This window comes from Abramis brama, assembly GCF_963993115.1.
Source record: "Abramis brama genome assembly, chromosome: 3".
Classification (NCBI taxonomy): Eukaryota; Metazoa; Chordata; class Actinopteri; order Cypriniformes; family Leuciscidae; genus Abramis; species Abramis brama.
The window spans coordinates 23,616,786-23,643,658 of record NC_139965.1 but is presented as its reverse complement, the minus strand read 5'-3'; the positions used below and the strand labels follow the sequence as shown (position 1 = coordinate 23,643,658).

At 39.5% G+C, this 26,873-nt stretch overlaps 1 protein-coding gene across 5 annotated transcripts in view; it reads right to left on the bottom strand.

Annotated features, from left to right (window-relative positions):
• Positions 1–26,873, bottom strand: part of tub (TUB bipartite transcription factor) — a 97,894-nt gene that overhangs the window by 5,149 nt on the left and 65,872 nt on the right. For 3 of the 5 annotated variants that reach the window (XM_084109202.1, XM_084109203.1, XM_084109205.1), the window contains exons 4-8: positions 10,787–10,921; positions 5,886–6,062; positions 5,195–5,316; positions 884–1,075; positions 297–409 (exon numbers count right to left, since the gene is read on the bottom strand). In XM_084109202.1, coding sequence (XP_083965328.1) covers positions 297–409; positions 884–1,075; positions 5,195–5,316; positions 5,886–6,062; positions 10,787–10,921 — 739 coding nt within the window. The remainder of the gene's footprint in view (positions 1–296; positions 410–883; positions 1,076–5,194; positions 5,317–5,885; positions 6,063–10,786; positions 10,922–26,873) is intronic. The other 2 variants (XM_084109204.1, XM_084109206.1) reach the window with 2 other exon arrangements.

Here is a 26,873-nt window from a genome sequence, read left to right as displayed (position 1 = left end):
ATTTTAACATATTTCATATTAAGTTTGTTTTTAAAAGTGCCGTACTGAGACTCAGACATCAACATGCATGCAGTTGCTCTCTCCTCATATGAATGAGGACACTCCAGCACACCAGCAATGAACCTAATTACAGTTTTAAATAGGTTCAGCAGTGCACACATGCACATGAACTCATTAAAGCTCCCTCTCCAATGTTTAGAAAGAGACACGTTTCTCTTATCTCTACAAGAACAGCATAGATTTAGGTTACGCTACCTTATGAATCACACGACACGATGAATCATCTTTAACTATACCTCAGTTTGCCAATAAAGCTCTCGCCACCTCGTGATAGGTCAGTTGGGTCGATGGAGATGAGGTAATTGGATGTTTTGCTCTTCTTTCTCTTCCTCCCAGCTAAAAGGAAAACCTAAAGTGTGACAGAATTTAATTGGGCACCGAACAGCAGCACAAAACTGACATCAAAAAGATCCATCAGAGAAAGAGACCTTATATAAACATTCTGAGAAAGCGTTTCCATATTTTGAGGAATGGCATAAACAACTAATATATATATATATATATATATGTATTCTATTTGGTAAATAAGATGCATAGAACACATTGTTTTTATGTGATTTACAATTAGCCATGATATTTTTAAGATAAACATTTGCCCAGGGAAGCAATATTATGATTAACTGTCATAGCTAAATATCCCTGTGGGCTAAATTTGGTTCCTTCCATCAGAATCAATCATTTCAAGCACTTTGAAAATTGGCAAATTGGAGGAATGGAGAATCACTGATAGGTCTTGATTGCTGGTGCACAACAATGATGAATTACAAATAAGCCAAAACTCTTTAGAAAAATTGGGAATAATCAGTGTTTCGGTGTGTCTGACCTTCTTGCCGTCCTCTCTCTCCAGATGGAGGTAGTAGGTGGGGTACATGCCCCTGTCCATGCCCTTCTTATCTCGTGTGATCCTGCATTTCACAGTCACCCCTTGGGGGGCGGGTCTGAGAATGAACTCCTCCAGGTCATCCACGTCGATGGATGGCTCATTGGCCAATGGGGTGGAAGCTGAGGTTGCCTCCTTTTGCATTGATCAAGCAGAAAGAAATCGTTCCCGGTTAATTATAGTTTTTATATATATATATAGTCTGAGATCTCCCTGGAATTTTTTGAAAAAAATTATAATTTATTTAATAAATTAATTGTCCACTTCTGCTTTATTTCTAATCAAATGTTTCACAGTAAGTACGTGAACTCCAGATATGCTTGCTTTTAATAAATTATAAAAATGCATAACAGAGGTATTTTCATTAGTGCACTCAGACGTTTGGACCCCATTGTAAATGAATCAAATGTCCCTGTGGTCTGAAATGTAAGCAGTGCAGCTGGGATTAAAACTGAAATGTTAAAGAGCAACAAAGCAGCCCAATGACGTTAGCAAGGTCAGGCCCAGGAGACATGGATGAGCCACTACACTCAAATAAATAACAGACACATTTAGACTCGATAACTAAAGTTTACTGAAATATCTTGGAGAGCTGACAAATAACATCCTCAACATTAATACTGCAAGTTAAAATGTATGTATATGCAAAAGTAAAAAGTGATCACTATGTCTTTCAAGTTTACTGTGTTAATAATATTTGTTTTTATGCATTTCTCTTTACTTGTCACACTGCATGATTTTTTTTTATAAATACTGTACATTTTTAAAAGTGCAAATAGTCTGTCATGATTACCTTGTTTCTATTTTCACTATTTTGATTTTCTTTTGTCTTGTTGTGCCTATGTTCAGTTCCTGTGTTTTTAGTTCCTGTTTCCCATGTTAACATTTCGTGCTGGTGTTTCTCATTATTGTTCCTAAATGTTATTTCGAAAAGCGAGATAAAATACATAATGGCCTGGTTTCACAGCCATGGTTTAGATTAAGCCAGGATTAGGCCTTATTCACAGATCAATTAGGGCATTTAAGTAGCTTTTATAAATGTCCCTTAGAAAAAAAAAACATTACTGGTGTGCATCTTGAGAATGGCATATTTTAAGATATGTCAGTGCAAGTTGCTTTCAGTTAAAATGGCTCAAACATGCCTTTTCGTCTGGGACTAGCTTAAGCCTCGTCTGTGAACCCGGGGGAGAAATATGTTTAATTAACAAACTATATACAACTATAGTAATAATTATTATACATTTCTATAAAACTCTGTACAGACTACAGAGAAATCACCAATGAGACATTGGCAAGAAAAGGGGCTTCAAACAGGCACGGTTTCCATCAGGTTATTTTAAGAAAGTAATCATTTCACTGTTGCCATAGGAAACAACAGGACTATGACCCTCCATTTCCAGCATTGCAGGCTTTGTGCCAAGATAGACACAAGAGAATACATCCTAGTATGACAAAACACAGACTGCTTGTGTCAGCACTGTACATGTAACACAACTGAGGAGTTCACATTTGGAGCTAACGCACAGAGACTGCTTAAAATAAGAGCCAACCTTCAATTTAAATATCTCAGAAAAGACAGGAATGAACAAGCATTGACCTTCACCTTGTAAAAAAAAATTGAGAGTTGCATATTGATCATGGCCTATCATGACTTGCTTATAGACCTTATGCGCCAGAGAAACAAACGCGCAGCCATTTCATTATATTTTCGATGGCATCGCTGTCAAAGAGTAATTAGCTGTTGAAGTGGATTTACTTACTGTGGAGTTAACAGTATGGAGTACTGTGGAGTATTAAATTGGTCACATTCTGTGACCGTTGAGCAAGAAAAATAAAGATGGCGTCTGAAAGTTAAAGGAGCCGTATGTAAGATTGTGGCCAAAACTGGTACTGCAATCACTTTCAAATTACTGTAGAGCGGTGTATCCCCTCCCCCTCCCCCCTGACTCAAGGTTGCCAGATAGGCTGCAGGATCCAGCAGGAATGTTTGTAGCTGCAGCTGTGGTAACTAGAGCTGAGCTGGCAACCACTACTGCTGAAACACTACTGACTTCGTGATTGGTAGATAGGTGGAGGGTGGTGCTTCAGGCCAAAACACAAGATGACAACATCAACATCAGTTGAGGGCTGCAACTTCACTTTTTAAATGACAATATCCTGGCCGTACTACTGTTGTCAGTGATATAAGTATTTGAAATGAACATGATTTCTTAATGTCTAGTGACATATCAGAGCTATTTTATGATTAATTGAAATACATTTCTTACATACAGCTCCTTTAAGGTTGGTGGTCAGTTTGTGTGTAAACGTTTTTCACTTTTGATGTCATTTCATGTGAGAAATTACTATTTTAGTCATTAAATATTTGCTTAATTTTCACCAAAGCTCTCTCTATTTTGCTGTAGATCATTAAACCATTACGATGCCTCAGAAGTCTGTTCGAAATCAGTTTCGCAAGGTACCTTAATGCGCATACGCTGCCTGCTAAGTCATTGCCTCATAAGGCAACAAATCAGCTGCCTACGTTTTTGGACACTGCCCATGTCTTGTGCTTTCCTAGTCCAGAGATTGTCTTATTATATGAGGGTCCGTGGCTCTTACCATTAGCGCAACGGCTAACTTGGATCACGTTATAGGCACCTCATCCTATCATATAATGGCACTGATTCAGAGTTTTATGATAGTCAGTTACAGTTTACATTACACAGTTTCTTTGTGTATTAGCGTTTGTCTTGTGAATAATGTTCTATATTTGGTGTTATATCTCTAGTAAACGTACAGTAGGACTGCAATGTTTGTGAAATGTGCTTTACTGTGGAAAAAAGAGCACAAATTGCTCTATTAGTTGCAGATTACTGGTTGTGGCGAGCAGGACGAGGCCGAGGGCCGTGAGAGAGCGGCTCGAGGCCGGTGGCGTGATTACTGCTGAGCGACATCTGCGCGACACACCGGTCTCGTGCCGCTCTCTCACGGCCCTCGGCCTCGTCCTGCTCGCCACACTGGTCACTACATTTGTATCTGTTCATTAAAAAACAGCTTTATTGAGCATACATAGCAGTGATATTAGTCATTAAAAATGTAATTTAATTGTGGAAATCTTATAGCCACTGAAAGAATACTTTTTTTTAAATTAAACTCTTTGCATTTTGTTACCTTCATTCATTTTAAAGTGTTATATCATTATTAGGCATGCACAGCAGTCATAAATCATTACAATTCAAGTCTAATTAATTTGCTGAAACCTTGAAGCCATAAAGAGAACACATTATTTTATTTATTTTTTCATTAAACAACAATATAATACAATATTTATAATTAAATTGTTAATTTTCTCTTTATTCATTAAAATGTGAACAAAAAAATAGTGCATGGCACTAATAGTCATTCAAGTCTTATAATTGAAAAAAATCTGAAAGCTAAAGAAAGAAAACATTGATATTGTTTTTGTTATTGTTTTGATATTGTCTCTAGAAAATATGCAATATCACTAAACACTGTAAAAACATGTTTCAACTTAAAAATGTAAGTGTTCGTGCCGCCTTAAAATTTTAAGTTTAGTCAACTCAAATATCCAAGTTGTCACTTAGTACAACTTCACATTTCAAGTTGACTAAACGTAAAATTAAGGCAGCACGAAAACTTTTTAAGTTGAAAAGTTTTTAAATTGAAAATTTTACAGTGAATTTTACACAACGCCTATTATTAAATACTACTACACATTTGCTGGTGGTAATGCCATATATGAGTCCTACCTGTCGCGACATTCCCTATCCTTCTCTTAAAGAAAACAGCCTCTTGTCTCCTTCACTGCGTGCCACCAAAGCCATTAAGCTTTTTTGGCTAAAGGTTGCAGGCTTGCCTTCCAGTGGTTTTGCCCATGTCTCATGTGTAAATATGGAGATGCGAAGTTTCTGCCCGACAGTGATTTTAAATGTTTTATTTTACAAAGTAATTGTCTTACAGAGTTTTAGCATTAGAATGAAACAATAATAATAATACAAAAATGTTATTTGTCCTCATTGTAATTGGGCCATCCTGGACGTGCGAGCATAGGCACGTGCCTAGAAAGTGAACATAAATATTTCTCTTTATTCGCCTCAGAGCAATGAATTGGTAACTATGGTTACCATGATTTGTTTCCCTCCATGCCTCCTTGCTGTCTGCATCTATAGTTCACATTGTGTAAAACTGAAAAAACAACTTAATTTACTGAAGACATTAAAGAACACTTCTAAATAAGCAGAGAAATGCTACCTTGCTGGACTTTTTGCTGGTGGCAGAGCCAGGTCTTGTGTTGCTGTTGAGCTGAGATGAACTGGAGCTGACCAAATCGTCTTCATCCTCCTCTTCATCGAAGTTCATGCTACTGGAGATTCCTTCGAACAAGAAATTTTTTTTGAGGTGCTAATCAAATAATGCGTTGATAACAGAACATGAGGAGAGAACAGCAGCAGGCATGAAGCAAACATGGAGGCATTATGCACTGCAAACAACACTGTAAATAACTGCACTCTAATGCCAAAAGAGCATATGGCATGAAATTCGCCAGTAGACGCAATAAACAGAGAACATTTTGGTAAAAAAACTATTCACTTTTAGTCTGTTCAACAAATTAGCAGAAAAAGAGATGCAAATGATTGTCCACAGTCCAGTTCGGCTCAAACCAGCTCTAAAATGTCATGCAGACAGTAAAGACATGATCTAATCTAAAAATGTCACAGAAGGAGGAGAGAGAGGCAGACACTGAATATAAATGCTATAGCATGTAAGTAGATCTTAAAGTGTTAGTCGCCATATGATGATATTACAAGAACATGTTTTTTTTGCATGTTAGGAGAACAATTAGCGAATGTGCATGGCTTAGTCGTCATGATCATAATGGCCTCTCCATCCGTCTCTCTCTCCACTCTCGTTTGTGTTACTCCGAGGACTATCGCTGGTGTACCTTTCTTCAGCATGGTGACCCGTAGGTCCTGTTTGCCCTGTGACTGTGTGTTGCCCACTGCCTCACCCTGGCCCTCTGCCTCGCTCTCCTGGGCAGGTGAGTGGCCCACTGTCAGGATCTGAATCTGGTTGCCCAGCTCCTGACCCTCATCCTGGAAGGCAGCGGGCCCATCAATTCCTTTGGGACCACCACAACACAGTAACACCGTTAACTCGACTATATCAACCATCCCGTTTCCAGTTTGCTTGTCACAAAATAATGGTGTTTATGGAAATATGGAGACAGACATTCAAATATGAATAAATGAATCAATCCCTCTGCATATAGAATTACTTTGTGACACATTCACTACCAGTCGAAAGTCAAATCTAATTACGATTTTTTTGAACTGCTTTTAAAAGAAGTCTCTAATGCTCGCCAAGGCTGCATTTATTTGGTCAAAAATACACTAATATTGTGAAATATCTGAGGCGCAATAAATATCTCGAGCTGTCGAGATATTTTTATGCTCTTTAACGTATCATGATAGATCGCTCTAGTGCCTCAGTTCAAGCACGAGTGAACGATCATCTCTTGCGCTTTACTAGTTATAGCACGAAATAAACATGTTTGAACATCAGAAAGTATTTTGAAAGAAACAGTACAATTAAATGAATGTATGTCTTATGTAATCACTCAATCAATGCTTCAACCAGAAAGACGTCAATTAAACCTCAGAAAAGCCATTCAATGTCCAAAAAACTCATTAGTCAGCTAGAAAAATTTACTTAGAGGAGCATTTTACTAAATATATGCACTATATTGCATATTCATTGTATTTTTTTACTTAACCTGTTCTTCAATATTTAATGTATGTTTGAATAAATCCATTTTATTACAGCCACAATTTAAATGTTTATATATAAAAAATGAATAGAAACATTATTACGTTATTATAAAACTTCCTTTTGTGTAATTTAAATGCAAGTAGCCTATAAATCAGTTAATTTGGTAAAATTTTACAATAAGGTATCGTTTGTTAACATTAGTTAATGTAATAACTAACATGAATTAACAGTGAGCAATAGATTTGTTACAGTAATTAATAATCTTTGTTAATGCTAGTTAATAAAAATACAGTCATTCATTGTTTGTTCATGTTAGTTCACAGTGCATTAACTAATGTTAACAAATACAACTTTTGATTTTAATAATGTATTAGTAAATGTAGAAATGAACATTAACTAAGATTATAAATGCTGTAGAAGTATTGTTCATTCACAGTTCATGACAAGTTAAAAGTTAACAAATGAAACCTTATTGTAAAGTGGTATCGTTAATTTTAACCTTTAATATTATGATATCTGGGGTTCCCTTAATAGTTTACAGCATTAATTGAGAGAGATTTTTTCTTTGAGGAAATTTACCATGTACTGAACCTGTATCAAATAATAAAAAATAAAAAAATGTAAAAAAAATCAAATTGCAAGCTTGTGAATCGAAATCAAAACTCAAATCGAATTGTAAAATATGTGTTAATACCCAGCCCTAGTGTCAATGTTTTTTTTGTAGGAAATGTTGTATTTTCCTTCTATTTTCTTGTCAGAGTGCACCAGAACGTTTTGTTTAAATGTTAAAATCACAAAAATGAAAACGGATCATGTGACACTGAAGAATGAGTAATGACTGCTGAAAATTCTGCTTTGTCACCACAAGAATAAACTATACTGTAAAAAAGGAATACATTTTAAACTGTAAAAATATTTAAAAATATGACTGTTTTTCTGTATTTTTTATCAAATACATGCAGCCTTGGTGAGCATAAGAGACTTCTTTCAAAAACATTAAACAAATCTTCATTATTCCAAACTTTTGAACAATAGTGTATGCAATATAAAACCTCTCAGTGAACATGTGCTGATGCTTTTAAGTGCCCTTGGGGTTTCAAGAATTTGCTATCATCTATTTATAGATGCTCTTATGTCAGTCTGGGTTTTATATTTCATCCAATTAGTCACTATATCAGGGGAAAAACAGGTTGTCCTATGTCAAACACAGCAACATGCACCCATTCAACTATCCATCCATCCATGCATCCAACCAGGCCAAATCAAGTCATTATAGCAACAGAGACCCTTCACCCCCCTTCAGGGATTCGTCTGCTGAACAATGTCAGGGAATTAGCTCTGACTAGATGGCCGAGAGGCACGAGTGCTCGTGGTTGCACAATAATAACTATTGCATTTAGACTGTGATTGTCATTGAGGTTAAAGTGCCCTGTGATGGGGCTCTTTAACAAGGTGAGTAATCATCAAAGAAAGAGCCAGAGAGACAGAGAGTATCTTAATCAATCAAGAAAAGTCTTCATAGCATCAACAAGACGTGTATCAGCTTATTCTTTCAAAGCTTGGGGTCCAGAAATAGCATGTTTGATTTGAGATCATCATTTGCGAGTCACAGATCTGTTTGTGTTGGTTATGTCACGTATAAACCCCCTGTGTCGAGGTTTGTTACATGAGTGCGGGGACATAATGATGGTTTAGCTGTCGCAGTCTCAGAAGACGACTAGCAGAATTGTAATAAAAGAGAAAAAGGTGAAGAAATGGCTGTGTTCAGACAAGAAGCAAAAGCCTAACTTTTGTTTATAGCCTACCGTCAGCTTTTGGAGATTGTATTTGGTGTCAAAATTCATTAAAGTTGTGTTCATTTGTGAGGGTTCTTGATCTTGATGGACAAAATGTGTAAGAATACTAAACTTTTGTTTGTCACAGAGCTTATTTATTTATAGAGCTTATTATAATATTTTTTTAGGTCAACCCAGAAGGTAGCACTTCTCTTGACAAAAAAAAAGCCAATGGACAAATCCTATTGGCTTTTTTTTGTCAAGAGAAGTGCTACCTTCTGGGTTGACCTAAAAAAATATTATTCCTGCAGCACTCTATTAAACTCGACTTTACTCATTTATCGAATTGTAGGCTTGTTTATAGCAATGACAGCTGCTCAAATAAAAGTCACACCTTCGGTGAATAAAAAGCAAAAAATACATTCGCCCCATGAAAGAAATCCAAATGCCTTGTGTGAGTCATAATGGTGCTGACGTTGAGCTAAAAGCATCACTACTGCTGCTGCTTGATGGATCGAGCCCATGTGTCTAATATCCAGGGCATTATAGAGAGACAGCATTTGTCTGTTTCATGAATGTTTGTGTCTTGTAGTGATGAAGGCTGCAGTAGGTCATGGCAGGCGGACAGCAGCTGCTCCTACAGTATAAACAGTATTAGAGGGGATTTTGTTATTCCTTGAGGAAGGATTGGAAGTAGAGCAGCGGTTTGGTCTATCTCCAGGGGTACGTTCATTAACGTTGTGTGCCATGCTGTCATTGTCAAGCAGTAAAAAAAAAAAATCAACACCCTCACAAAGAGATGGACTTAGATGAGGAGGAATAGAAAAAATAACAGTATGGAGAACATAAAGACATGAGAAGATTGTATATAGCTGTGGTATAGTTTAAGCAAACACACCACATGAGAGATTGCAAATTACATTATCTGCTGTTTGACTGGAATGATGTGCTTTTTAAATGTTTACTTTTTTCCAATTAGGAAGCAAATTAACACTGTTCCATCATTTCTTGGCTTTCTTTCTTCTGTGGAACAGAAGAATAACATATTTTGAAAGTCAATGGGGTACACTGTCAGCTATAGAAAAAACAGACAAAAAAACACTAAGAAATTTTCAATACTATCTTCTTTTGTGTTTCATACAAGTTTGGAACAACATGAGAGTAAGAAAACGATGACAGAAAAAACAGTACTGTTAAGGTCATTAAGGTCAATGTCATAGTGTAACAATTCAGCAGGAGAGCTCAAAACAATAGAAATGCTAACTGGCATTGCTGTTTTACATGTCAACAGACAAAGGGTAAGAAACACACAACCTTTACGTGCATGGCAAAAGGGCAGTGTTGAAATCGATGTGAAAACCATAAAAAAAAAAAAAAAAATGAATACATTAATACTGTTTAAGTGTTTGGGGTTAGTAAGAATTTTTCTATCTTTTTGAAAGTAGTCTCTTATGTTCAACAAATCATTTATTTGATCACAAATACTGTAAAAACAGTAATATTATTACAATTTAAAAAAACGTTTATTTTTTTATATATTTTAAATGTAATTTATTCCTGTGACGGCAAAGCTGAATTTTGAAACCATAATAAATTTTTTCAGGATTAAATGAAGTTCAAAACGTAGGTTCGGGAGGAGCCTAAACATTCACGTCCTGTCAATCATCATTAAATGCATACTATATAAGCAGAAGACAACGTCATTTCATTGACAAATTCTTCTGGCAGCCCTCCTCCTCCCCTTCTCCTCCAGTAAATTATCTTTATCCTCTTATGCGCAATTTCATCATGGGGGGGTTTTAACTCGAAGCTCAAGCCAAACCTCGGGTTCGAGCCTCCTCCAAGGACAGCAAGCCAAGTTAGTTTACTATTAACCTTTAAGGCTGAATGGGCAGGCGAACTAGTCAATTGATAAAAAGTTCAAAAGAACAGCATTTATTTTAAACAGATTTTTATTTTTTTTGGTAACATTATAAATGCCTTTACTGTCACTTTTGATCAATTTAATGCATCTTTGCTGAATAAAAGTATTTCTATAAAAAAATTAAAAAATCTTACTGGCCTAAAACTTTTGAATGGTAGTGTACATTCATAAGGAGCAAACAATGCTGTCATGAAGCATGTGATCGTCCTCAATCATTTTCTTTTTCTTTTTTTCTGTACAGTGCAGGTAATGCTGATCATGACACAAAATTAATCACTGGATGACACAAATGTCCTTCACACACTCAGACACAAGCGCACACACAGATTTTCGTGCACATGCTGGGCCTGACGGTTAGTAGGCTGCTCAGCTGACCTTTGTGCTTGCCCTTTTTCTCCTTCTTGGCGCTGCCAGTCTGAGGAGTGGAGGTAGGCGGCTTGGTTTTTTTAGCCGAGCGAGGGGCCTGAACCTCTGCTATGGCTTTAACTTCTTCCTGTTCCGCTTCTTGTACTAAACGAGGAGGTGCAGGAGAGCCAGCAGGAGCAGAGAAGATAGTGTGAGAGAACACAAAAAAGGGAGGAAATAAAGAAAAGGGTTAAAATGAATGAGAGGAAAGAGAGTTAGCAAAGACACAAAGCAAAAACTAAGCTTACGTATTCAGCGCACACACAGGAGATGGCTGCAAGCTCAAAAAAATACTACATCCCACTGCTCTCGAATATGGAGATAGGTCAGTCTCATTATTATTTCACGCAAAAAACATGAAGCACACATGCGTAGCCAGTTTCACACGCAGGAAACTGCGCAAAATAAAATTATATATTCATAAAATACATTTCACAAATGCAAAACACAATTCATAGATACACAACTGTGCACAAAAAGTTTTAAATGATTAAAATGTACGAGTTTATCCTTGAATCTGAATGTGCAAATCATTCGTATGTGAATCGCCATGGATTTGTGTGTGTGTGTGTATTTTTGAGACTTTCCTGGCAGCACTCTTGTCCCACCTGGGTCGTACTTTTTAGCCAATCAGATTTAAGCTTATCAATCGACCAATCATAATCATGTGAGAGCATGCCTACCTGGACCTTGACCACATTTCAAGTCATGGCTAAGTAGAGGTATGTGCAGTTGGTAAGTCAATTTCTGTGTTAGAAAGTTAGAGATCAGTTAAAGCGTTTAACAGATGTAAGCAACTGCTGTGGGAATCAGATGTCCAAGATGTCCCATACTTTGTCCAAAATGAAGAGGAAATTATGTATTTTTGTTGTATTTTAGTGGCAAAGCCCCTCAGACAGCTCCCTCACTTAAAATCACTCAAATGCTATAGGGTGAGCAAAACAATCATCTTGGTGGCCAATGCCCACCCTAGCTCCCTCTTAGTGCTGACCCTGGCCTAAATAGTGAATAGACCTATTTTTATGAGCACTCAATGTTTAGTGATGACGATATTTGTACAAGCCATTTGTGCAACAGTATGCAGTGCTACATTATTATTGTTTCCTTGCATTTTTTCAGGATTAAACACCTTTGGCGTGACATCTGGATAGCAGTCACAAACATCTTAATTCATGTTGTTTCTTTATTCTCTTTAATACTTTATCTTTATGTATTAATGTCTTAATATTAAAATTAATTTACCAATGTTCTGTGCTGTATTGTCATCTCAGAATTTTGAATGTCACAGGACAATGTTGTGAAGCATTCATTTTACTTTGCCTGGAAAAAAAAAAGCAGTTTTTATGCTGATCAGACAAAAGCACATCAACGAGCTGCAAATAAGATCATGCAACTAAAATTACTCTGAAAACTCCATTCAATGATTTTACCATCACGTAATCTCCTGTTTCCTGCTCTTCCTCTGTCTGCACCTCTTATACTAGGTGTTTACTGCTTTAAATATAATACCAAATCTGATATGTCCTGACAGAGAAAGAGAGAGGTCCATTGATGACTGGATTTAACACATTTCATCTTTCCACCTGATGTATTGCACTTACATTTATCATTTGGCCATTAACATGTTTCTACTTTGAAAGAAAAGAAGATGGAATAGAATGGAATTGTGGTTCCCCAGTAGAATGGCCTTTGACTGAAGAACTTGTAGCCCAGCTTCAAACTGTTAGTCAGCTGATCTCACAACTATGGAAAATACATATATTTCTCTGTACTAAATGTTGTGCTCCTTCATATTTGAGAGTGTCAGTTCATGATCTTCGTATGTAACAGGAACAATACAATTAATCTTGGCCAAGTGATTTTACATAGATTTTATTCACAAAGGATTCAGAAATGTTCAAATTAAAACTTATGTAACAAATGTATTTTTACAAAGGAACATTTAATAATTTAAGAGAACATTTAATAATGCAGGGCTTTATTCCTTGAGCGTGTACAGTACAGTACAGTACAGTACAGTGTGAATACAGTAACAATGCATGACTTTCAACCTCTTGTTAAAACAACTGTCAAAATGGATGGCTTGCAACATGGCTATTAAATTACAGTAGGAATGATAAGGTCACGGTACTGGTTGTGTGCAACTTTATAACATCATCTGTCTCAGAAATCTGAAACAATAAAACTACATATATATGTAGCTTAAAACAAAGCATAAATGAAACGTAAATGGTCTCCAATGTATGCACATCATTACATACATTATCATCACCCGTTGAATGTGCGGTGGACAGGACGTGACATGCAGGTACAAACACACTGCTGTTATATACTGCCATTAAATAAAACATCAAGAGACAGCGTGAAAAATATCCAAAAACATTATATTTTCTTAATCGTCTATTTATATAGAACATTTCTCATGTCTCTTCAGTCAAAACATTGTTATGCTTTCTATGGAGTTTATGAATCTAAAATCCTAACGTTGTATGGTATGCACATGAATAAAAATTATTTATGAAGTAAAAATAAGAATCCATCAAGACTTAAAATAAATGTTGATGTTCACATGTGGACTAAAGTTACTATTGTTTTAACTGATCTCTAAATTTTAGGGGTGCACCGAAATTTCGGCCGCCGAAAATTTTCGGCCGAAATGGCATTATCGGTTTCGGGCCGAAATAAAAAAAAAACAGCCGAAAACGTTTAACCGAAAATGAATGTCACCCGCCCCTCCCATCCGTGCGCAAGCGCTTAGGTTTCACTCACGGTCAAGCTGTTATCACGCGTCTGCCTATCAAAGATTAAGCATGTCAAAGGGCTGTCACTTATTGCACAATCGATCGGACCAGCCAACACAAGTTTCGAAAACGAAAATAGGGAATCGATTTTAACGGCCTTCTCTCGGAGCGTAAAATAATAAATATAAAAAATATTTTATGTTTTGTTATGTAACTGTTAATAAAATTTGATTATTATATTGTGATTTTTCATTTCAGATCCATTAAATTCAAGCAATATATATACGTTTTTAAAAGAAGCCATTTTCGGCTTCAGTTTCGGTTTTCGGCCAAGAGCATCCTAGATTTTCGGTTTCGGTTTCGGCACAGAATTTTCATTTCGGTGCATCACTACTAAATTTAACTTAAAGTCCCCCTGCAGTCAATAATTTTATCCCTTAAAACTCATATTTATCAGCCAAAATGACATACTTAAAAGTTTTTCCTTGAAAAAAATTCATCATGCCTTAAAATTGCTTGAATGTAGGAACTCTACACCCTTGCATCATTTATTATACGTGGTTCTATGAATATACAAATCAGCCCCGCCTCCACACACTCACACCAGCTCAGAGATCCACTCGTTGATGATCACACGTTGACATTTGTTTCTGTTTCCCTTTGTTCTGTTCCCGCCACTCGTTTGTCGTCTTAGTTAGGGGCCAAGCACTGAAAGTGCGTAGGCGCCTATTGAAATCGTTGGCATTCTTATTATTCTTCTTCTTCCGTTTCTTCTTCCGTATGGAAGTCTATGGAAGCCCATAGAACCGCTTGCGGGAAAGTTATGAAATTTGGCACAGTCTGAACAGTCACCATAGCAAATTTGGAGTCTCTAACTCAATCTCTCTAGTGCCACCAACTGTCCAAAGTTTCACTCATGTTAATGCTAATAACCGATTTAACCGTTAATCCGATTTTCACGATAATTTAAACAGATAATCTTCAGACCAGGCCGACAAAAAGTTATGGAATTCAAGTTGATTCGTCAAACCGTTCTTGAATACCGCGCAAACTAATTTTACGTAGCGCTTGCAAAAACAGACGTAAGGCTTAATCTCCGCAACGCTTTATCGTATTAAAGCGAACTTAGACCTAACTTGGTACATGTCATCACAAGCATGACTTGAGGCTACATGCTCCGTTTCGGCGCAGTGCCACCAACTGGTCCGGAGATACGAAAAATAGCTATTTTTGATTATAACTTCTGAACGGTTTGTCCAAAAATCATAAAAGTGGTCTCGTTAGATTCAGGGCACCATGCCGAGTCGAAAATATCCAATTTTTCCATATTGGCCATTTTGGGCATCGGCCATTTAGAATTTTGTACTAAAAAGCTGTATTTTTATGGACGCATGAACGTATCGTTACAAAACTTGGTATGGGTCATCGGCACAATGCTCTGAAAGAGTCTGAGAAGTTTCGGACCAGCGCCACCTAGTGGTAAAAAAAATGATTTACATGCTTAGAACTTTGGATTCGGTTTACTTATTTTCATGGCAGTCATCTCCTTACATTCCTGAATCCTTGCCGAGTCTAGTGATACCAAACATTCTAGGTTTTGCCTTATGGTTAGCGCAACGTTGAAAATTAGCGCTTAAAAAATATTTGCAAATATCTTTAAAACCGTTAGACCGATTGAGACGAAATCACTGTAGGAAGTTTGGAAACATAGGTCATTGGCTACATGCTAATGCCCAAATGTCAAAATTTTGATAGTAAGTAGCAAAAAAATCCAATCAAAGTTGCTCATGGGTCATTTGTTATGCTCTCATACATATACATGTCTATAACTCCAAAACAAAATGAGATATTTTCACCAAATTTGACATGCACATGTATGGGCTCACTCCGAGGACACATAAAATAAGCGGTGGAACTGCACCACTTGGTGGCGCTATAATAGAACAAAATCATATTTTTAGTTACTGTACATATGATTTTTCAGCCATTTTGTCTAAAATCATCTTTAAATGTCTTTAATTTCTCATTGTTGCAGTTGATCTGACACTCCCAGCCATGTTGGCATGTCTTATTGTCTTCTTTGCGCTTGGCCCCAATAATTGCTGCTGGCAGCTAGATAATATGATTTGTCATTCTGTTCAGCTGCGTTCACCTTATCATCATCAGTATATAAGTTCCTGTGTTTTCAGTGTTCTTTGTCCGGTCTCGTTAATGCCCGAGTTTGCCTGCTTGTATTAGAGTTGACTCTTGTGCAGAAAGCGATGCATAAGGATGTAGTGTAACGACAAATTACTATTTTTTCCAAAGTGTTGACAACTTAGTGTTAACTAATAATTGTTGTAAATTGGTACTACCAACAAAATATTAGTGTATTCCTGAAACTGGGCTTCGTTACACTACATCCTTATGCATCGCTTTCTGCCAGGACTTTTATGTGCTTTTCCCAAATCACGGAAGTGACCTCGACGTCCGGGTTAGCAGTAGCATGAGCCATCAGGCAAGTGTTATTTAAATAAACTCCTGATGTACAAACTTTCCAATGCCTCGTTTTATGAGTACAGAACCTATTTGTACTACTGTAGAAGTTTGGTACCATTCTGGGCATTATTAGTGGGGTAATTTACAAGATACATCCTTGGATCCATTAGCGCCTGCACTAAGCCATCCGGCTGATATCTCTAAATAAGCTCTAACTTTAATAATGTTCGACCAAGGGAAAAAAGGCTTCTGGGGGGTGTTTGGCTCGAGGTCATGGTGCAAAGGATCCTAGGTTGATTTTACTCCGAACCATCCTTTTAAGCAACGGATCAGGGAGGGTTCCTCTGAGTCTGTGCCCCCTGACAATACTCACGTTCGAAGCTTGTCAATAGATGGAGTACATCACTAACACTGAAAGGCTTAAAAAGACAAGCCTGGCAGACAGAGTGAGATAAAAGAGATCAATGGTTTAGTTATTGGAAAGACACAACAGAGATGTTGCTATCAGGGTATCTGCACAATTTTTAAAGTCAAATTTAAGGCTTTTTAAGACCTTTTTAAGACCTGAAGAAATCAAAATTAATACCGTACATTAGAGGTGCGCAATATTGACAAAAATATGTCTAGATATTTTCAAAGTTTTTTTGATAATAATTAAATGATATTTTACTGATTGTATTTTTGTACTGGTACCCTGGCTGGTTTAGGCCTGTTGTTGACAGAAGATATTCATATTTTTTATATTCTATGCAGTGGTCAGTTCACAGTAGTGACCGAAATTAACATTTTTATTAAGGGGCAATATTTGCCACCTTAAATTGATTTCCAGGGGCATTTTCACCTATATTATGGATATTGTTTCTTAACGTATTTAGAGGTATGCATCACCTTTTATGTCAAATTCTAACATTCATATTAAATTATATTAGAATAACACAGTACCAATGTCAAGGAGTCAACCGATTTGTTCAAACGGCTGATTCATTCAGAAAAACAAGTGATTGTTCATTGAATCGTTAAAATGATTCGTTCAAAATGCGGATTTCAGTAAAAAAAAAAAAAAAAAAAAAAAAATCATCGCTGTCTGTTGGACCACGGCTTCATTATGAAATTCTCGTCGGCAATATAAAGTGAAAATTGACAATATTGTGTCCAAAAAGTAACTCACAATGTTAACTTTATTGTTAATTTAACTGTTGTATAAAATAAATAGCACAATTTGCAATTGTGCAAAGGAAAATGGCACTCTTGCTCATGTGATATTCTAATATAACAACATATAATATAAATATAAGACAAAAACTCATTTGGGGACATCTATACTGACACATCACGCAGTGAAAGCAAGCATGAGAGAAACGCGATGTCAGCTCGCACTCGCAGTGCCTCATACATAGTTAAAACAATGATTACAATATCATCATAGTTCATAGACAATATCGCACACTCCTAAGCACATAAAGAATGAACTTACAACTGAACTGACATTTACTCGTTTTCTTCTCTCCTCTCAGGAGACAGACGTAGGCTAATACTGTATGCTGCCGTAAGTGACGCGAATTGCCACGTGAACAAGCAAATCCACCAAGATAGAATTAAAAAAATAAAAAGAGCCACTAATTAGATAGACTTATCTAAATGCTTTCAAAATTAAAACTAAGTCAAAGTGTCATCTAAAATGTAAGACCTTTCATAAATAAAAATAAGACATTTTTTAAAAAATTATAATTTTTAAGACTTTTTATGGCTTTAAATTTAAAAAATCTAATTTAAGACCTTTTAAGACTTTTTAAGGATCCGCGGGGACCCTGTGCTATTTTTAAAAGAGGTAGTGACTCAGAAGGAAACAATGAAGCTGTTTTTTCTTACTCATGCTTTGAGAGACAGAAGGCATCAATTCACAAGTGAGTAAAACTCTTCACTGCTCAAGCTTCACTTGTCTGCATTAAATTCTGTAAAGACGCAATGCTGCAAAAATATGCAGCTTCGACCCACCCTAGTCCCTAAATGGCTCTGATGCTGCTTTGCTTCTGTGACAACGAAACCCTCAAATGTTTTTGCTGTGATTTCAAAATATACATGTAATTGAATCATTATCAAAGCTTAACGGGTGAAATAAAATCATGCAAATAAATATTAAAGCAAACACTGGTTGAGAGCAGGATTTTACACATGTAAGATTATAAAGTATTAGAAATTTGATAAATTAATACTAAAATAATGTTTTATCATTACATTAGAAATTATCATATTGTGTTTGCATTTTCCATGAAATGAGTGTCATCCACACAAATTACCAAACCTAATAATTACACAAAGGCCTGTTACCAGGGCCTGAAGTTAACTTTTTTGACCACCAGCTACTGTGGCAGTAGTAGGGTAGGAAGGGGGGGTTCACCTGCACCCGAAAGGTATATTTTTTTAACCTAGTTTTTTGTAATCCTTAAGGTGTCTAGTAAAGGAATTTTGATGTTCCCCACGCAAATTATTGTCCCATATATGATTTTTTGTATCATCTTTTGTGTCCGTGCTTGATTTTCGGCTGTGAAAAATGAAAACTTTAAATCTACATAGAATCTGAACAATACATCCTACAGACACAATCCACCCCATTTTCTCTTCGTCTTTGCATGAGGAATTGATAGATATGAGGATTGTCATGATTAGATGATGTTTGGTGCATTAAAACTCAAATAAACGCAAAAAAATGTAAAAAATCGGTGACATTGGATCACTGGAACTCCTCCCCCATGGACCCTATTGATATATGTTTTCTAACTTTTGGATTTTTATAGTCTTTATGATGTCTAATAAGCAAATGTGGATGATCCCTACTTGAAAAATTGTCACATGTTGGTCCAAATGAACATCTCCCATAATAAGGAGTTACTATTCAAACCGTTATATTGGTATCATATTTATTGAAACAAAACAGAAAACCACTCATATTGTCAAATGTGTGTATATATAGGGTATAACAAATCCCCATTAGAATAAACTGAAATAGAAAAAAGTGATTCTAATCAAAGGTCAAAAGGTCAAGGGCAATGATGTCTATTCATCATACAGCAGGTCTTCATAATCGACCTCTTGCTCCTCGTCTTCTTCACCATCTCCATCCATCTCCTCGACTGTTTCCTCCAGCAAGTCAGTGAGTAAAGTGGGGAGGATAGGTCCACAAGACCACACTGGTTCCAGGGTACCCTCTTCAGTCTTTTCCCAGCCTTGGCCAGGATCATGGGGCTTGGGACACCAGAATATCGGTGTGGCTGCTCTCTTGTAGTTGGCCAGACGGTGGTCGACACGGTTGATGTGTGGGACCAGGTTGTCTCTCCAGGGCGGGAGCCGGGACAAATCCACCTTGAATCTGGTGGCAAGCGTCTCTGTTATGTCCGCTCAGGACGAATTAATCTGTGTTCGTTTGGTAATGCCTCGCTGCATGTTTAGGTTGCAGCTGTTTTGGTCTGAAATGTTTGGTTACGGTTTGTCCGAAAAGTAAAGAGAGTTGCATGCATAAATCTCTCGTCCAGCGTCCTTTTTTATACATAACAATTGGTGACGAGGATGGCTGAATTTTCTCTTCCTCCTCCACCTCCTTTCCTCGCACTTCCCGGTGAGCCTACAATACCGTGGAATCGCTGGCATCAGTCTTTTGAAACATACCTACAAGCTATGGGACTAGCTGACGTGAGTGCAGTTCGGAAAACAGCATTGCTGAGGCACTGTTTAGGAGTCGAGGGACAACGGGTACTGGAGACGTTAACTGGCAACGGGACAAATACAGACTATGCAGGGACAGTGAAACTTTTAAAAGACCAGTTTGCTGCCCCACAGAGTGCTTTATTGAGACGGTTTATGTTTAGACAACGACACCAACTACCAGGGGAGTCCGTCCATCAGTACGTCTCCAACCTAAAAGGTTTAGCCAGCCATTGTAAATTCGGCGCATTGACAGACGAGATGATACGTGATCAACTGATTGAGCACACTACACAGGCTAAAATCAGGGAGACGTTGCCACTCGAATCAGACGACTTAACACTAGCTAAGACTGTTGCCATTGCATTCCAAATTGAAAGTGCAGCGGAATGTGCAGTTAAATTAACACAGACAGAATCATCATTAAGCCAAGCAGTATGCATAAGAGCACAGTCACATGACCAGCAACAGCAGTAGCCATCTAGCTCTGGTTTGGATGTACCAGACACAGCCCCAGACCCAGTCATGCATCTCACAAGACAACAAGGGCCGCGTCAGCGTCAAAGGCAGTTTTCCTGCGGTAGCTGTGGATCAAACACACATGCCACCAGAGCCCGGCACTGTCCAGCTAATGACCAAACATGCCGTAACTGTGGCAGGAAAAATCACTTTGCAAAAATGTGCCGCTCTGCCCCCTCCAGGTCAGATGCACACACTCCCCGTGGTTCACCCACCATAATTCGCCATGTAACATCGGGGCCCATGCAATTCAAGTCATGTACAGTGAATATAAACACAGTGTGTATTCCCCTGCTGCTAGACACAGGTGCAAGTGTCTCCCTTCTGAATGCCAGTACATACCATAAGTTCTTTCATTCCTGTCCACTGTCCACGCCCCCTGCTGTCCTACATGGGTATGGTAACTCAAAAATTGACTTGTTGAGGTCCATCACAGTGACTGTTAGCTATGGAACTAGGGTCTTGCCCTCCTTTGTCTTCAATGTGGCCCGACGAGGGGTGAATTTAATGGGGCTGGATCTGTTCATGGCATTGGGATTTTCACTCATTGACACAGGGGGGGCTGCCATTATGACTGTCGCTGCCGGACCACATCAGAAGTGGTCATCACTGTTTGAAGGGCTGGGCTGTCTGTCTGCTTTTGCCCATCAACCCCTCATTGACTCCTCGGTGATGCCAGTCGTCCAGCCACTGCGCCATATTCCACTGGCCCTGAAGGGATGGAGTGTCTGTTGAGCTGCAGCGGCTGCTGGATGCCCGTATCATTGAGCCGGTTGATGCTTCACCATGGATTTCAAATTTGAAAACAGGGGCTCTGCGAGTCTGTGTGGACCTCCGCGCAGTAAATAAAGCAGTCATCCCAGACAGATACCCATTGCCCACGTCGAAGGAGCTCACGGCACAATTTCACGGCTCCACTGTCTTTTCGAAACTGGATCTCAGAGAGGGCTATCTCCAGGTGCCCCTCAACCCTGAAAGCAGAAACCTGACGGCCTTCGTTACACACCTCGGTGTTTTCCGCTACACGAGGATGCCGTTTGGCCTTAGCTCCACCCCCTCCTGCTTTCAAAAGGTCATGACCTCAGTACTGGCAGGTATACGAGGTGTTGTTATTTACCTTGATGATGTGGTGGTACATGGTGCTACTACGGCTATCCATGACAGTCGCCTGCAGAGTGTGTTCGAAGCCCTCGCCAAGCACAGTTTAACCCTCAATGGCAGCAAATGTGTTTTTGCTGTGCCGGCCATTGAATATGTAGGCTTCCGACTTTCCACTGAGGGCATCTCTCCTCTTCAATCTAATGTGGAGGCCATCCTCTCCGTTCCCGAACCGACCTCAGCTGCCCAGCTCGCTTCATTCCTGGGCATGACGGGCTACTACATGAAGTTCATGCCTCAGTATTCAACCATAACAGCCCCACTGCGCCAGCTGCTTCGGAGAGATGAGCCATGGGTCTGGTCGTTAGAATGCACCAAGGCAGTGCAAACTCTTAAAGCTCAACTTACCTCACCTCCAGTGTTGGCACATTTTGACATATCCAGTCACACCCTGGTCACCTGTGACGCCTCGGCCATGGCGATAGGGGCTGTACTGTCACAAGTACAGAATGGCGTGGAGAGGCCTGTTGCATTCGCCTCCCGAGCTCTGAACCAAACCGAACAAAGATACTCAGTTGGGGAGCGGGAGGCACTCGCTTGTATGTGGGCTTGTGAGAGATGGCACCTCTACCTTTATGGCCGCCAGTTTACGCTGAGAACAGACCACCAGGCCTTGACAGCTCTGCTTTCCTCTACTGGCACCGGGCACAGGCCGCTGAGACTGCATCATTGGTATGACCGCCTCCACCAATACAACTATACTCTACAGTTTACCCCGGGCCGGGATAATGTCGTTGCAGACCTTCTCTCTCGGTCAGTTCCTGCCCAGGCCCTGCCTACCAGCGTCAACCACATCGAAAGTGAGATTATTCTCACGCTACACACTCTGCTCGAGTCCACGGTCACTCTACAGGAACTGAAGGCAGCCTCAAAACAGGATCCAGTTATCTCCCAGCTCTGCATCTACAGTCGTCAGGGATGGCCACGGGAATTACCAGAGGAGCTGTTAGCATTTTCTCTGGTCAAGCAGGAGCTCTCTTGTTGGAATGAGACGTGTGGCGCGTGGGTTTTGCACTGTGATTCCAGGGGCCCTTCGCGCCCGTGTGCTGGCCATGGCACGTGAGGGCCACCTGGGAATAGTGAAACTTAAACAGAGATGCCGTGACCTGGTGTGGTGGCCAGGCATAGACAAAGACATTGAGGCCCTTGTTAAAGAATGCCCAGCATGTCTTGTAAGTGGAAAGACTGGTCGTCGACCCCCGCCACCCCTGCAACCCCTGGCCTGGCCCTCAAAACCATGGGAGCATCTGCAATTAGACATATGTGGCGAGATCCACTATCAGCGGTTCTTGGTCGTAGTGTATGGTTTACACTCCAAATGGCCTGAGCTGACCACTACCGGCTCCATCACCTCCCAGGTCATTGTGGACTTTCTGGAGTCTCTCTTCTCCCGCTGGGGCCTTCCACAGACCATTACCACCGACAATGGTCCACAGTTTGTATCTGTGGAGTTTACTTCATAACTGGAGAACAGGGGGATTCGACACATCCGTACAGCCCTGTATCACCCACAGGCAAACGGCAGGAGGGAACGCTTCCATCAATCCCTAAAAAATGGCATCAGAGCACATCAGGCCCAGGGCTGTTCCTTTAAACAAGCCATACGTCTAACACTGCTACACTACCGTGCTACCCAGCATTCAACCACAGAGGTTTCCCCAGCCTCGCTCATGCTGGGTAGGGAGTTACATCTACCACTGGACAGGCTCCACCCCACCGCAGTCCAGAACACACTCACACCAGTCAAAGCCTCAGTCACCCGCTGTCAGAAGCGGATGAAACAGTGGTTTGACAAGAAAAAGAAGTTCAGAATCCCAGATATCGCTGTGGCAGACTGGGTGAGAGCTCGCCAACCGCACAGGGAAAACAAGATGGCATCATTTTGGTCCACTCCACAGCAAGTGGTCCGCCGACTGGGACCAGCCACATACCTCCTTGATGGCACCCGCTGGCACGCCAGCTGCCTTCAGAAGGTGCCAGCACCTCCTGCAATGTTAACTCAGAACAGCGGGGACATAATGCCACCCAGAGCGGAGCAGGAGGACTCCATACCACAAGCAGCCGCACAGCCTGAAGATACTCCCTCGTTGTCACACCCAGTGCCCCCATCATCATTGTCGCTGCCCCTTTCCCCAGCCTCCCTACCACTGTTCGCCTCACCTTCAGCTGTGTGTTCTCCACGGCCAGTGCACGGCCCGATTACCTGAAGGACTTTGTGTCAACTTTTCATAGTTGAACCCCCCAGAGAGGGGAAAATGTTATGTCCGCTCAGAACGAATTAATCTGTGTTCGTTTGGTAACACCTCGCTGCATGTTTAGGTTGCAGCTGTTTTGGCTGTTTTGGTCTGAAATGTTTGGTTCCGGTTTGTCCGAAAAGTAAAGAGAGTTGCATGCATAAATCTCTCGTCCAGCGTCCTTTTTTATACACAACAGTCTCATCCTCTCCAATAATTTTTTTCAGCATGATGCTGCGCACGTTGTTCACAGATTTTTTGTGGGCCTGGCCATACATTACACATGTAAATGCCTCAATGTCCTCCACCACATCTGGCTCCACAGACCACTGATCACCAAGTTTTCTGAGGACATAAATAATTATAGTATTGCAAAGTCACAATGTATCAATACCTATGTTAAGCATTAATTGCCATTACATGCTACAGGACATCTGATTAAAAATACTCACTTGAAGGCTGCATGGTACTTTGGATTACTCTGCAGCTTTTCCAGAGGCCCAACCTTCCCTTTGCCTCTAAAGGTACTTGTAACGTCTTCTCCTGTGAAGACATATAGGCAGAGTATTGTTGTGCAGTAGTCTGCCCCCTTACATTCTGCCAGTTCGCTGACATTTAGGATCCGTCTGTGCTTTCCGGTCCCAATATCGATGTACTAATTATTTATGTCCTCAGAAAACTTGGTGATCAGTGGTCTGTGGAGTCAGATGTGGTGGAGGACATCGAGGTATTTACATGTGTACTGTATGGCCAGGCCCACGAAAAATCTGTGAACAACGTGTGCAGCATCATGCTGAAAAAAATTATTGGAGAGGATGAGTGTCCTATATTCTGGTGTCCCAAGCCCCATGATCCTGGCCAAGGCTGGGAAAAGACTGAAGAGGGTACCCTGGAACCAGTGTGGTCTTGTGGACCTATCCTCCCCACTTTACTCACTGACTTGCTGGAGGAAACAGTCGAGGAGATGGATGGAGATGGTGAAGAAGACGAGGAGCAAGAGGTCGATTATGAAGACCTGCTGTATGATGAATAGACATCATTGTCCTTGACCTTTTGACCTTTGATTAGAATCACTTTTTTCTATTTCCGTTTATTCTAATGGGGATTTGTTATACCCTATATATACACACATTTGACAATATGAGTGGTTTTCTGTTTTGTTTCAATAAATATGATACCAATATAACGGTTTGAATAGTAACTCCTTATTATGGGAGATGTTCATTTGGACCAACATGTGACAATTTTTCAAGTAGGGATCATCAACATTTGCTTATTAGACATCATAAAGACTATAAAAATACAAAAGTTAGAAAACATATATCAATAGGGTCCATAGGGGAGGAGTTCCAGTGATCCAATGTCACCGATTTTTTACATTTTTTTACGTTTATTTGAGTTTTAATGCACCAAACATCATCTAATCATGACAATCCTCATATCTATCAATTCCTCATGCAAAGACGAAGAGAAAATGGGGTGGATTGTGTCTGTAGGATGTATTGTTCAGATTCTATGTAGATTTAAAGTTTTCATTTTTCACAGCCGAAAATCAAGCACGGACACAAAAGATGATACAAAAAATCACATATGGGACAATAATTTGCGTGGGGAACATCAAAATTCCTTTACTAGACACCTTAAGGATTACAAAAAACTAGGTTAAAAAAATATACCTTTCGGGTGCAGGTGGACCTCCCCTTCCTACCATTTAAAAATCCACCCGCCACAGTGACTTTTTACCAGCCAGTTTTTTTTTTTTTTTTTGGCCTCATAAAAGGTGAAAAAAAAAAGGAATTGCACAAACATTTGTTCTTTAACTTGTAAGAATACACATTTAAGTGCTGTCAAGTTATTAACGAGATCCTTACAAGTAATAATGACTCTTAGAATACAGATATAGACCTAGTGCAGCTCGTATGTAAACAAATCACACGCGGCTGTGTTGATGGCTGGGCAGCTGTTAGTTACAGCGTTCAGGAACCGTTAAGCAGAACTAAATTAATATTGTTATTACTGGTAAAGTTACCGGGTAGGCATTTTCTCACCGGTTCCCAACTCCCAACATCTGTGCAACTGTCATTGTAATGTAGCTTATGTCAGCGTTGCATTATCTCATCTCATCTCACCAACAGTTTAATACTTAACTCACACATTATTCAAATGTAGTCAGAGAAGGGCCTCATCGTTCTCTCCGATCACATATACGTTCCGAAACACTCAAACTGCGCTGCTTTCACAGATGCTTTCTGTACTCCAGTAATGTGCTGCCACATTTTTAGCTAAAATCCAACGAAATGGCTGACTTCGTTTAAATGTCAAAGAACAACAGTTGCAAAAAAAAAAAAAAAAAAAAAAAAACGCAAAGACCCGGCCCCTTTAGTTACTGTTGCTATGTCCGACAAGCTACACCGCGCTCACGTCATGAAACCATGATCTCATGCAATGAAAAACACATCGCGCAGCAGAGACACTGACAACACACTGACAGACAAGACAGTCCAGGTTACTTTTGATATTAAACAAAGTCTCAACGTTAAAATTTGGTCATTTTTAAAGAAATTTAGACAATACCGTTTTTTGGCTCTGTAATGTGTCTTGACAGATCGCTGTGGTGCCTCAGTTAAAACTGCTCGTGAACCGATCATCTCTTCAAGTTCAAATCATCCAACGTTGAACTCTCCTGACTGCTTTGTCGGACAAAAAAAGGCGGATTCGGCGGATTATGATTGGCCAGATCGCCGTCAATCAAACTCCCCGCGAAGGGTCGATTCTCATTGGCTACCTGCCAATGTGGCAGGTAGATTGACAGTGTTACCCGCCAATTGCAGAATTCACCCGCATTTGGCGTGTGGTCGGGTGTTAATTTCAGGCCCTGCCTGTTACTTAGCTTTCTTGGAACTGAATACAACATTACTATGCCTTCAATTGCGATTAAAACATTTGAATCAATTTGCCTACAAATTTCATATTTTTAGTCATCATTTTATGCAATAACATTACTTCTGCATTGATGCCCCTTTGTGCAGCAAAATTGTATCTTGTTGAGGTATGCCACTTCAGATGCAGCATCTGTGTTGCCTTTACAGTGTAAAGATGGCATAATAAATTGAAAACATCCAAATAGGGCTGACAAACACAAATGTACAAAGGAAATAATATGCACAGCATAATCGATTACAGTTTTACAATTCACTGAAGCTCAGGCTGGATGAGAGCCAAAGGTGC